Genomic DNA, 13,136 nt, shown 5'->3' on the forward strand with positions numbered 1-13,136 from the left:
CTTTTAACTTTTCTTTGAATTCTAACCCAATTTTCTCAGAGTCATTGGTGCTGAGTTTCAATGTAACTTTTCCGAGTACTTTTTGCTGCCAAGCCCTTAGCTGGGAGCAGACCCAGGTCCTGTCTCCAAGAAGCTCCCAGTCCAATAAAGGATGTAAAAATTCCACCCAGCTCTGGGCTTCCACTGAAACTGTGAGAGCACCCTGTATCCCCCAGTGCCTAGTACAAATAGGCACTACTTGATCATTGACCTAATGAATGAGACATACATGTGAGCCAGAAGGCAGAGCGGGCTAAATGCCCTGAGAAAGACTCAAAGTACTATGAGAAGCCGGAAGAAGAGAAGGTTTGTTATGAGTAGAAAAATCAGAAAAGGCTCCACAGAAGGTGGTGTTTGAAGAATGAACAGGATTGCTCCAAGCAGGGAAAAGTTGAAGGGCTTTCTGGGTATAGAGGACAGTGAAATTACAGAACATGAAAATGCATGCACATGGGCAGATTGGGATGGAGTTTAATGATTATAACAGTGAGTAAAGAAAGTTTCCTGATCCTGCTTTTGGGGCCCTCCTAGTCTCTGAGGGATGGAATGGCTTTTTCATGGCTGACTCGCCCCAGGGTGTCATTAGACCAGAGCTGTGATGCCTTACTCCTCAGCTATATTAATGGGCTAAGGGAGGGATACCAGGCCTGGTGCTGGAATGAACCAGTTAGGACTATAATAAGCCATTTAAGCCAAGGTTAATTCCTCTTCTGCTCAAAGTTCTGGAATATCTTGCAGTGGCAACGAAGTACACTGTATGTGCTCCAAACCAAAAATTCCGGTAAAAACACACCAAATTAACCTGGGTTAAGTGACCTTTAGCTGGTCCATAATCTCGAAGCCTAAACTCTGAAATAGTAGATGTCATGTTCAAGCAGATAACGCTTCCAGGTTGCTCGGAGGTCCAAGGGTCAGATGGGTTTAGGGAGGACAAGGAAGGACCAGTGGTGGGGTCTAAGGCTTGTCTCATCTCCTGCAAGGGGCCCACTGGGAGTCACATGTTAGCAGGGAGACCAGTGGGGCCCAATGAGGGGAAGGATCCCACTGGCAGGCCAGGCTTTTCAGAGGCAGCTAGAGCATCGTTTCTGGGCAGAGCTGCTCCTGCAGACTGGTCTCTGCCACACCTGGGCCTCCTTCTTAATAAGTTTGTTTTCAGCCTCGAGAGGACAGAAAGGTTCTAGGCAAACGTGAATACTCTGAGGTGTGAGTCACACTCGGTGCTGGTGCTCACAGACCCAGGAGGAGAAGGACCAGGCTGTCTCTTGCCGGTCTGGGCGTGGGCCAGCCTCTGGGGCCCGCCTCACCTTGTGAAGAAGCTGGCTACCCCCTCAGAAAGCACAGGTCACAACAGAGGCTGGGGGCTGGGTTTCTTCAGCGGGGAAAGCTGGTGGCACCATTTATGAGCCCACACCACAGTTCTGAGACACAGGACAGCTCCAGAAGCAAACATTAGCAGAGTCGGTTGGGAAACAGGTCAGAAACTACATCAGACCACAGACTGTACTGTTTTTGTGTGATGCTGCCCCATCTACTGGTACCAGGCAGAAGTGCCACTCGGTGGGATGGTTTCTCATAGAACCGGATAAGGCAGTGGTTGAATCAACACACGGCCAAGTCAGAGCTGGAAAGAAACCTGGCCTCTAATTTGACATCTGACAGTCAGACTTTGAGCTCATAGAAAGCTTTCAGGCTGGTTTTCTCCCACCTTAATTCTTATGTAATGATCCGCCCTCTCGGTTCTCCTCCCCTAACATCCCCCTAAATGAATGCTGGCTTCAGAGACAGCAAATGACTCATCTGGGAGCCTCCAAGTCATTCAACAAACATTTGTTGACAGTCTATGGTGGATGTGATGTATTTGCTAGGGATATTGCATTAAAGAAGACAAACAAGTCTTTGCCCTTATGGGATTTATATCCTACAGGGAGGCAGATAATAAGCAAACAAATAATAAAATATCAAACAGTGATAAGTCTCAGTGCAAAAAAAAAAAAAAAAAACAACCCAGCAGTGTTAGGAGCAGACAGTGATTGGTTTCAGACAGCATGGCCAGGGAAGGTGTCTCTGGGCAGAGATCTCAACTAGATGGAGTCAGCTATGCAGGAACATTCTAGCCTGTGTTGACCAATAAGGCAGTCCCAAGCCACATGTGGCTACTGAGCACTTGAAATGTAGTTGGTCCAAATTGAAATGTGATGCAGGTATGAAATACACACTGGGTTTTGAAGACTTAGGAAAAAAATAATATAAAATATCTCAATAATTGTATAGTAATTATATATTGAATGTTAATATTTTAGCTTGGTTGAGTTAAATACAATATATAGTTAAAATTAATTTTGGGGGCACCTGCGTGGCTCAGTCGGTTAAGCGTCTGACTTCAGCTCAGGTCACGATCTCGTGGTTTGTGAGTTTGGGCCCTGCGCCGGGCTCTGTGCTGACAGCTCAGAGCCTGGAGCCTGCTTCAGATTTGTGTCTCCCTCTCTCTCTCTCTCTCTGCCCCTCCCCCGCTCGTACTTGGTCTCTCTCTCTTTCTCTCTCTCTCTCTCAAAAATAAATAAAACATCAAAAAAAATTTTAATAAAATTAAATTAATTTTGCCTGTTTCCTTTTACCTCTTTAATGTGGGTACTAGAACACTTACAACTATGTATCTGGATGGCATTGTGCTAAGCTGATGTGCAGGCCTGAAGGCGGGGATGAGCTCAGCAGGTTGAAGGATCCTCCAGTTTCAAAAATCCTGCTGTGTGATTACAGCCTCTGACTCTTAAGCCCTCCTCATTTCTGACTCTTATTATATCAATTCTTTAACCTCCTCAAGACCTCCAGGATCTACAAGAGCATTCCTCACATAGTGGACTCACCCACTAGCTGCACCAGAATCCCCTGGGCCAATTTCTGGCTCCCTTAAATCAGAATCTCTGCTTAAACTCCTCTGTGATCGAATACATACTAAAGTTTGGAGAACCCTGCCCTGGCCCACTTCATTTCTCCCACTATCAGCTCCTTCGTGGCTTCTTATCCTCCCTTCGCCCCCTTCTAAGGGTCTTTCAAAGTGAAAGCAGAGGCCTCAAAACCTTTATGCTAAGTGAAAGAAGCCAGACAGAAGAGGTGATATATTGAAGGAGTTCATTTATATGAACTATAGGGAATTAGGTGAATCCATAGTGACAGAACACAGATTGGTGTTTGCCAGAGGCTGGGGAGAGAGAAGAATAGGGAACGACTGTTTAATGGATATGGGGCTTCCTTCTGGGGTGATGAAAATGTTTTGGAACTACATAGAGGTAGTGGTTGCACAACGTTGTGAACGCCCTAAGTATCACTTAATTGTTGACCTTAAAATGGTTAATCTTATGGTATATGCATCTCATCTCCATTTTTTTCTTTTTTTTTACAGCAGAGAGAGGATCAGAGTGATGTGTTGTGATGTGAGAAGGACCCACCCCTCCCTTGCTGGCTTTGAAGATGGAGGGAGGGGCCACAAGCCAAAGAGTGCAGGCAGCCTCTAGAAACTGGAAAAGGCCAGGACAAATCCTGCCCTAGAGCTTCCACAAAGGAGAGCCTATGACACCTTGGTTCCAGCCTGGTGAGACCTGCACTGGAGTTCTAGCCTGTAGAATTAGAAGTCCATGTTGATTTACACCAAGTTTATGGTTAATCTGTTACAGCAGCGATACACCTCCCAGCCCGCCATCTCTTCTCTTATCCTAATTCCGTTTCCTCCCCCGGTCTCCTCAGTGGGCACCCTCTGGCCTCACCACTCTTCCAAAGCTGCCCACTCCCCACCAGAGCCAAGCACAGCACCCGTGCTTCCTCAAGAAAACCATGGCAGTCAGGGCGATGTTAACCACGCGCCAGTCCCAACTAACCCGCTCACTGAGCGCATCCACACCTTCTCCCGCCCCTTTCCCCCAGGCTTGAAAGTCTCTCTTGAGACCTGTCCCCCTCAAACCCACCCTTCACACTGACGCCGAACCACACATCTGACCTGGTGACCCTTCTCATTATAACCGTTCAGTGGCTTCCCACCAACCACACGTTGCGGCCTCAGCTTCGCAGCGTAAGATGGGTATTTTCAGGTCTGGCACCTGCCCGCCTCATTCGCCACTTCTCCGGGCCTCCTTATTTCTGCTCCAGCCATGGAGGAGGGCCTGTGCTTCTCACCATGCTCACGAAGACAAAACTGTTTCTTGTCTTTGTGTCACTGCTTAAGTGATTCTAACAGGAACGACCTTCTCCTGTCCCCTCCCCTGGCTGATGCCTACTCATTTCTAAAGAGCCAGCTCAGCTACCATCTCATCCAGGAGAAGGGCCCGGCCTCCCTAACTCCTTCTTCACGCTCCTTATGTGTATCTCTACCTTTGCACTTGCCTTATCGTAATTTATTGTCTTTAACTCTGCCTCCTATACTGGACCGTGAGCTCTGGGAAGGCAGCAACTGTATTTGATTCATCCTCCTGTCCTCAGTTCCTAGCACAATGCCTGCCTCCAAGTCAGTATGTAGAATGAACAAACATTAACCGCATGTTTATTTTCACAGCAATCGGACTATCATATGCACAGGCTGTCAGAGCTGGAAGGGCCCTTCAGGACGATCTAGTCAACCCCCTCCCTGGGTTCACAGATGAGGAAACTGAGGTCCTGAGAGTGCATATACATGGCTATGCTGTTATTTAGCGGTGAAGCCAAGATTAGGACCCACGTGGCCTGAATCTCAATTCAGGGCACTTTCCTTCGGCTAACCATAAAGCTGGAGACTTTAAATACACAAGTGTATAGAACACATGTCCTGCTACTCTCCCCTTCTCTGAAGGGCTATGTTTTGGGGGCTCATGGCTTCATTTGGTAGACTGGGCAGGTGCAGCTCTCACCAACCAAACGCTTCTCCCTGTGACCTGACTAAGCTGCTGCTCACTGGATCCCTTAGTGGAAAGTCCCCTTGTTACTGGCTGTCACTGCCACCAAAGAGGTTAAAGTCAAGCAAGACTGTCATGGGATCTACACAGTGAGACTTTGGTCTCTCTAGCGGTCAAGATCACGCCCAGGTCCAGGAGAGTCTGGTGGCCCATTGGGCTCCTCCGCTCTGCCCAGTGGCCCTTAATCTCTCTGGGATTTTCACTTGGAAAACAATGAGAAATGTGGCAGTTCTTATTTTACAGAGAACAGCATAAAGAAGTACCGATGAAATTAAACGTGTATGTAAATGCTTGGAGGTTTTCACACTGAGAAAGGTTATTATGCAACCTGTGTTTTCCTTTGTCTCTTGTTTTTGAACTTCTCTCTGGGCATGTGGGCCTGGCACATCTTTAGCTAGGCTATGCAAATCAGCTGGCAAAGTGACAGCTATTCAGTCACAAATGTTAATGCACAGGCCTCTCCCCACTAGGTGCTGTGGAAATGCATACGGTCTCACCTTTAAGGAGCTTCTGAGTCCACTGATTCAGAAAGGTACTTTTGGTATGCTGTAGGAGGTGAAACATAGGTGCAAATAAGTGTGACCTGAGCTTTGTTAACACAAAGTACTGGGGGCTCAGAGGAAAAGGTAACTTCTAGTGAGGGGGGAGGGGTGGAATGGGCTCCATGCTCCACTGAAAGACAGGCAGGTTGCTTTGGGCAAAGACAGAAGACAGTCCAGAGGGAGAAAATGGCCCATGCAGAGGGTGGTTACTGCTGAGCTCTGAACGACTGGGCCCAAAGCAGGGAATTCAAGCATACTGAGCACCTACTATGTGTCAGACACTGTGCTAAATGTTTTGGATCCATCCAGATGTTTCATCCTCATAAGAGTGTTGTGAGGTCCATGATACGCTCTTCACTATACAGAGAAGAAGGACTGAGGCTGGGAGGAGTTAAGAAACTGGCCCAAGATCACCGAAGCCTGTGCTCTTGGTGTTCAAGTTGGCTCAGGGCCGGACTCTGGAGGGCCTTGAATGGCACTGTCTCCCAAGCTGTGGTGAGTCACGGGGCATCTGAGCAGGGACTTGCTGTGATGACAACCGGAGCTTAGACACCCATATCCTAGCCCTGAGTCACAGAGGGTCCCAGATGCTGCCCCTGTCTGGGCCCTGGCTTCCCAGTAGGTAACCTAAGCAAATTCCCTTCCAGTCCTGAGACTGCAGGAGGCTATATTGGTTTCCTAGAGCCGCCATAACAAATCGCCGTATACAGGGGGGTGAAAACAACAGAAACTTTTCCTCTCACAGTTTTGGAGGCCAGAAGAAAGGAGCATCGTTCCTTGCCTCTTCTTAGCTTCAGGCAGCCGCAATCCGTGCGTTCCTTCACTTACAGAATCTCTGCCTCCGTCTCATATGGCGCCCTCCCTCTGTGTTTTCTCTCTATGTGCCCAAATTTGTATCTTCTTATAAAAACACATGTTACTGCATTAGGATGCACCCTAATTCAGTATGACCTCATCTCCACTTAATTACATCCGTAAAGACCCTATTTCCAAATAAGGCCACATCCACAGGTATCTAGGGTTAGGACTGTAATCTATCTTTTTTTTTTTTTTTAATTTTTTCTTAACGTTTATTTTTGAGACAGAGAGAGACAGAGCGTGAACAGGGGAGGGGCAGAGAGAGAGGGAGACACAGAATCCGAAACAGGCTCCAGGCTCTGAGCGGTCAGCACAGAGCCCAACGCAGGGCTCAAACTCACGGACCGTGAGATCGTGACCTGAGCCCAAGTCGGCCGCTTAACCGACTGAGCCACCCAGGCGCCCCTGTAATCTATCTTTTTGAGACACACCATTCAACTGAAAACAGAGGCCATGGCAGGGCATTTCAGGAGTGAGAGAGAAACAGTAGACAAGTAGATTTCTCTGAACTCTGGAGGTCCCTGTGGCACACGCTTGCCTTGAAGCCCCTCCTTTCATGGACTGCGTGCTTATGATGTTCGCCACCCAGACAAAACCCAGGCAGAAAAGCAAAGGCAAGAGAAAGAAGTCAAAAGAAGGGAAACCTTGAGCCTTTCTCACCAGTACCACCAGAGACAGGAACCAGATGGGTTTGTCCCCTCTGAAGTTGGAGGGAGGAGAAATCGGTAACCCCTGCATGGTTAGCTTAAAAACAGAAACCTAGGACCCTAACACTTTCCATTGTGATAATAGCATTTGTAACTGACGGACGATGGCTGAATTTGCTAGTTGATGGTTCACAGTACCCTCACACTCACGTGACAAGGAGGGCAGGACAGAGTCTTTTCTCAGAGCTACGTGGTGAAGGCACTGCCCCGCTACTGCCAGTCTAGGCACCCTTTTTTTTTTTTTTTTAAGTTTATGTATTCATTTTTTTGTGTGTGTGTGAGAGAGAGAATGGGGATGGAGCAGAAAGAGAGAGGGAGAGAGAGAATCCCAAGCAGGTTCCATGCCTTTAGCACAGAGCCCGACACAGGGCTCAAACTCACAAACCATGACCTGAGCCGAAATCAAGTCAGATGCTTAATTGACTGAGCCACCCAGTCAATTTCTGAGGCCATCGCTGTTGCCCTGTTATTTCAAATACCAGGGTGACATAGAGTAGTGTGAAGGGGAAGGGAAACTCTCAGGGTAAGAACTCTGTTAAGCACCTTAGTAGTCATCTATTCCAACCCCCATTTTGAAGCATGAACCTGCTTTAGAACATCCTGGCACTTGGTTATCCATCCTGTGCTCGAATACCCTTGGTAGCAGAGAGCTCACTGCCTTATAAAGCTGTCCACTCCATCTTTGAATCACCCCGATTGTCAGAAAGTTCAAACAAATTGAAACTAAATTTGCAACTTTGTATTTTCTACCCATTTGTTCTAGTTCTGCTCGCCTTGTGTCTACTCAGAGCCATCTTCTCTCCCTTCCCGATGACAGTCCTTCGCATAAACAGAAATGGCCCCCCCACAGTCTTGGAGGCCCCTTTCCTGAGGCTAGTAACACTTCCTTCACCTTTTTCTCATTCCCTCACCATCCGAGTGGACATGCCAGCACTTCTTAGTGTACTTATCAAGTGATTTAAGGGGAGCGGTCACATTTAGAAACAAAAGTAAAATCCCAGTGGTCAGAAGGCCATCCTGGTAGAGTAGGGTCTAACTGGTGGTGTGGTTCATGGCTCCACCATTGACCTGAGCAACTTAACTTTGGATGAATCCCTCTGCAGTCTGATAACCACCAAAATGTAAGCTCATGGGGGCAGGGTGTTTGTCCAGTGCTGACTCCCCAGAGCCTCATGATGAATGAATGAATGAATGAATGAATGGGGAAAACGTGGCACTTTCTATCTGCAGATTTTAGAGTTGGCTATTATTAATTCTATTTCTACTCTCCTATGTTGAGGAGTGAGTCACTTTGCTCTTTGCTTCAATTTATTGGGTCTCAATTTCTACAACTGAAAGTTCAGAAAAATAAAAGTTCCCTTTCTCACTTGACTGTTGTGAGGAAACAAAATAATTACAAAGTCATCTGTGAGTAAAAGACCCTGGATATCCTGCATAAAACAGTTTGGTAGAAAATTCACAGGTTCAAATATAGTAGAATCTTGCAGTATTTATCACCAAAGCAAAAGGTCTTTTATACTTTTCATTCCGCGTGGAATGACTTGCACAAGCAGGCAATCAATGTTTGACTGAAGTGATTTAAGTTAATCACTGATAATGACCACAAATAAAAGGCTGCTAGATTATTGAAACTCACTCATGTGTAAGAATCCACCCATTTTCAATGGAGATAAATCGAGAATGGCAGACAACCGGAGGGAGTTTTCCTTACTGAGTCAGTGGCTGTGGAGACCGCCAGGCTTCTATTTTCACAACTCTCAGCCTCATGCAAACCGCCTTCATGCCCTTCTGGAATGAGGTGCTGTAGAGAATGGGCGAGAGGGAGAAGCAGGGCAGCAAGCCTGCCTTGGAACAGGGTTTCTGCCACTGACACGTTTTTGGCCAAGGGGTGAAAATTAAAACCAGAAACCCACCCACTCTCCCTTCTCCCTCCCCAGACAGATGTAACACCCAGAGGCACAACAGTGCAGAGATGGAGAGTGGAGAGTCACTCCAAAATTTGTTCCTTGGGTGTGGGTTTCAGGGCTCGCGACTACATTGTTTAGCCACAGTAAATCAAGTGTTACGCAACACCGTCAACGAGGAACGCTCTCTGTTGCTATTTGGAAGCTGGCTATGAATCAAAATCAATGCAACCTCCTCCAGAGGTCAGCTGTCCAGAGAATCTTGGCTTCAACAGAAGAGCTCAGCTATGCGGGGAATCAGGAGAATCTGACCAGTTTTCAGGCACAGGCCTGGTGGATGAGCATTTCCACTGTCGTGACAGAGTGATGAGAGGAGTTTGGCTGGGTCGTGTGGTTCCCTGGTGTGTGTGGGAGGAACGGCTTCTACAGTTGGCCGGCAGAGACCTGGGCTGATTCATCTTTGCAACACCCCTCCCTTGGTTTGCAGCCAGCGCCTTGCCCCACCCTCCACCACCACTATCATCACTCTCCACTTGATCTCACTTTGTTCCTCCAAGTCTGGACCCCGTACTCTTATCTCATCAGCACCCTCAATCCCCTTCCTCCTCCTTCTTCTCAATGAACTGGCCTCATAATCCCACAACATGGGTCAATTATACATGTGGACTATTACCTGCATCATCCAGTTGTTGGGGGGGGGGGGTGGTTATTACCTGCTCAGCTTTATTACCTATTACCTGCTCAGCTGTGAAAAGTGGTACCCCACAAACTACCAGGCAATGATCTTTCAGCAGTATCTCATTTGCTGCCTCTGCAGGACTGGAATTATTATTATCCCCATTAAACACGTAAGAAAACTGAGGCTCGGGTCATTCTTTTTCAGTGGTAGATTTGAGAAATGTCTTGAGGGAAATATTAGAATTATGTATGCCTTACTTATTTGTCAGCCAAGGATAGCTGCTGCTATGATAATCTTACAATGCCAGTGTCTGACTCTCTACTAGTCTTGATTAAATGATCACTTTACTTGGTTAAGGTATTTTGGAGAAGAACATGAGAAGAACGACAACAGGAACCCAAAGTGTTTGCTTTCACTGAATCTCTGGAGATGACAAAATCTGGAAAAGGAGACAAGGGAGAAATCCCAAGTTCCTGATTGAGTTCTAGTAATGAGATGGCAGGTTTCTTCATATCATCTACTGTTGTTATTAGAATGTAAAATCCAGGGCGCCTGGGTGGCTCAGTTGGTTAAGTGTCTGACTTCAGTTCAGGTCATGATCTCGTGGTCCATGGATTTGAGCCCCGCGTCGGGCTCCATGCTGACAGCTTGGACCCTGGAGCCTGCTTCAGATTCTGTGTCTCCCTCTCTCTCTGCCCCTCCTCCACTCACCCTCTGCCTCTCTCTTAAAAATAAATAAACATTAAAAAAATTTTTAAAAAAAGAATGTAAAATCCATGTAATCCTGCTTTATGAGTTAGTTTTATCTTTCACCACTCAGCTTCAAGAGAATTCCAGGAACTGTCTGCTAATTCTCCTCCATGGATCTTTCCCATAACTTACTTCTAGAGATTATGTTCAAGTTCTTTAAAGATATACCGTTTCTACGCTAGGAAATGGGAGAAACCATGTTCTGATGCATTCATTCACTGATCTGTGGGCACTGACTTCCTGAAGTCAACTACTACATGGCTTTTCAGCGATCCTTTGGTTGTTTCCCAAAGTTCACTTCAATTCAGTATGGGTCAGCAGTGAGGTGTAGCACACGTGGGCTGGGAATCCAAAGATGGGTGGGCAGTATGGTCCCAGCTTTGCATGCCCCTAACTTGCTGTGATTGACTTTTTAGACGGTTCAGCGCCTTCATGTGAACAGGAAGGGAGTGGACTTCTCTTGGTACTCAAGGTGTGGCCAATGGACCAGAACGTTAGCATCAGTGCCACCCCTAAGCTTGTTAGAAGTACAGAGTACTGGGCCCAGTCCCAGACCTTATTAATTAGAACTGCTTGCTAACAAGATTCCTGGGAGGATCCACAGGTATGTTCAAGTTTGAGAAGCACTGGGTTCTTCTCACAATGCCCTCTCACAACCCTCATTCTTCCCTCTCCCCAAGAACATATAAGGTAGTTGATGACATGTGGGTTTGGCTCCTGACACCATATAAATTCCACCTATGACTTGAGCAAGCTGCTTCCTCTCTGAGCATGGTAACACTGAGGTGGTTCTCACAATTAATTAAATGCAGGTAAAACGCCCAGCGCCCACACAACTCTAACCCAGCATTCTACATTCCCAGCTTTGGGAAATTAACGATGAAGTGAGGATCAAAAGCCCAGGCCGCAAAGAGTGGAGCCGGCACTGTTTTCACTTTAATTATAGGAAATTTTAATGCAATTCTAAGTGGAACCTTTTTTTTTTTTAACTCATTAAAGTCAGATCCTGTGGGCTCTCCATGCAACCTTGCCAAATTCTGGAAACAGTCATCCTTCCATTCCGAACTCCCATCGAGGCAAGGACTTTTCTCCCCAGTTCGCAGCTAGGAAAGACTAAGTAAACAAAAACTACTTAGATTCCGGACTTGAAGGTGTCAGACCATACCTCCAGACGCAGGCCGAAAACCAGCGCCAGGAAACAGCGCCTCTTCGCGCGGCTGTAAGTCTCCGCCTCTTCAATGACAAAAAACAGCTGGGAGGCGGAGTTAGGACCCAGAATACGAGCGGCCATTTTTTCAGGTCTCCTAGTTCCTCGCCGGACGCTAAAGATCAACGCACGAATCTGGAAAGTACCATTCTTTTAATTCAAACATTTTATCCAAATTTGAGATATTCGCAGATATAGTCATAGAAATTCAATTATAAGGCCATTTTCACATTTATATTTTATAATAGTGGCAACGCGAGATGTACAAAGGGCAGTTTGGAGCAAGTTATTCCGTTTTCTCTTCAACTCGGGCCTCCACCACTTGGGCTCGCTTTACGTCACTTCCGGGGGTCGAGCTCTTGAATACCGGAAAACGCGCGTGCCGGGCGGAGAGTCCTGGCGCGAGTGCTGTGCCACCATGGGCCGCAGAAGAGCGCCCGATGCCGGGACTCTCGGCCGGGCCCTTATCCGCCAGAAGACTCAGCGGAGCCGTAACCACCGTCACGCCGATTCCTGGGTAACACAGAGCTTTTCCTCTCTCTAAGCCTTTCTTTCTAGTCAGGAGATCCGCCTGGGGTCAGAGGTCACAGGAACATTTTCTAGGGAAAGTGACGCCGAAGTAGGGTTTTGAAAGATGAGTTGGTGCATCGCTTCTCGGCCTTTTGGCTAAGATCAAGTGTGAAAGATGAGTTGGTGGAAGTTACTGTCAGAACGATAAGCAGTCGTTCTAGCAAGGCGCAGAGGTAGAGGCTTGAAGGGAGGGCTAGTGTGATGGTGAAGCTATTGTGAGAACTTGGAAGGATCTCGAATGCCAGGGACGTTGAGAGTTTCTGAGTAGGAAAGACAGAAAAGCTACTAATTTTGGTGTTGTTCAAAGAATGCAACAACCCCAGGAGCGGCTGCTTGCCACCAGAAATAACAAAATAACGCAGATGCTTGCTACATCCTTATTATTCCCTAAGGGTTTCGCTTTGGAAGATGAATCTCCAAAATGTGGCGAGCTGGCCTAACATTTCCCAGGGCCTGGGGATGAACATAATTTTAAGATCCTTGAAAAATGGATGAGGTAATTTGACTTGTTTGGTCAACTCATACTCCCAGGTATTTGAGATTCACTTGGTTTTCCGTAAGAACCTACGCTAAAATAAAAAATATCCCTAGTGCTAACTCCCTGCGAGCCACCCTCACACCCTCCGATTCCCATCCGTTCCCTGGGCAGAGTAAACGCATACAGGGCTCTGCAACAGTCAGCAGGTCCAAGTTACTCCGTAGATTACTGATAACTTTTAATTGATTTTGAAGGAATTTGTTGTATATCCTTTAGGAAGTGGTAAGAAGATTGAATATGAATTCTAAACTGGATTCTAATCCTTACTCTGATTTTTTCTTTTTCTTTTTTTTTTTTTTTGCTGGCCTGTGGCCTTAGACCACCTAATCTTTTAACCTTCAACTTTGCAATTTATTTGTACCTGTGCTGAGCATGTGGCTAGAATAGTGTTTATCAAACTCTGTATTGCTCCTGGAAATTAGT

General features: G+C 46.7%; 1 protein-coding gene and 1 long non-coding RNA gene across 2 annotated transcripts in view; one reads left to right on the plus strand and one right to left on the minus strand.

The window, feature by feature from the left end:
* LOC109266577 (uncharacterized) overlaps nucleotides 1–11,629 on the minus strand; it is a 52,195-nt gene extending 40,566 nt beyond the window's left edge. The window contains exon 1 of the long non-coding RNA XR_002079771.2: nucleotides 11,564–11,629. This is a non-coding gene — a long non-coding RNA (uncharacterized LOC109266577). The remainder of the gene's footprint in view (nucleotides 1–11,563) is intronic.
* Nucleotides 11,630–11,961: 332 nt separating this feature from the next.
* Nucleotides 11,962–13,136, plus strand: part of LSG1 (large 60S subunit nuclear export GTPase 1) — a 37,770-nt gene continuing 36,595 nt past the window's right edge. Inside the window, exon 1 of the mRNA XM_019448789.2 lies at nucleotides 11,962–12,122. Coding sequence (XP_019304334.2) covers nucleotides 12,024–12,122 — 99 coding nt within the window. The 5' untranslated portion in view covers nucleotides 11,962–12,023. The remainder of the gene's footprint in view (nucleotides 12,123–13,136) is intronic.

Source organism: Panthera pardus, unplaced genomic scaffold, assembly GCF_024362965.1.
Source record: "Panthera pardus isolate Hobbes unplaced genomic scaffold, ASM2436296v1 HiC_scaffold_16, whole genome shotgun sequence".
Classification (NCBI taxonomy): Eukaryota; Metazoa; Chordata; class Mammalia; order Carnivora; family Felidae; genus Panthera; species Panthera pardus.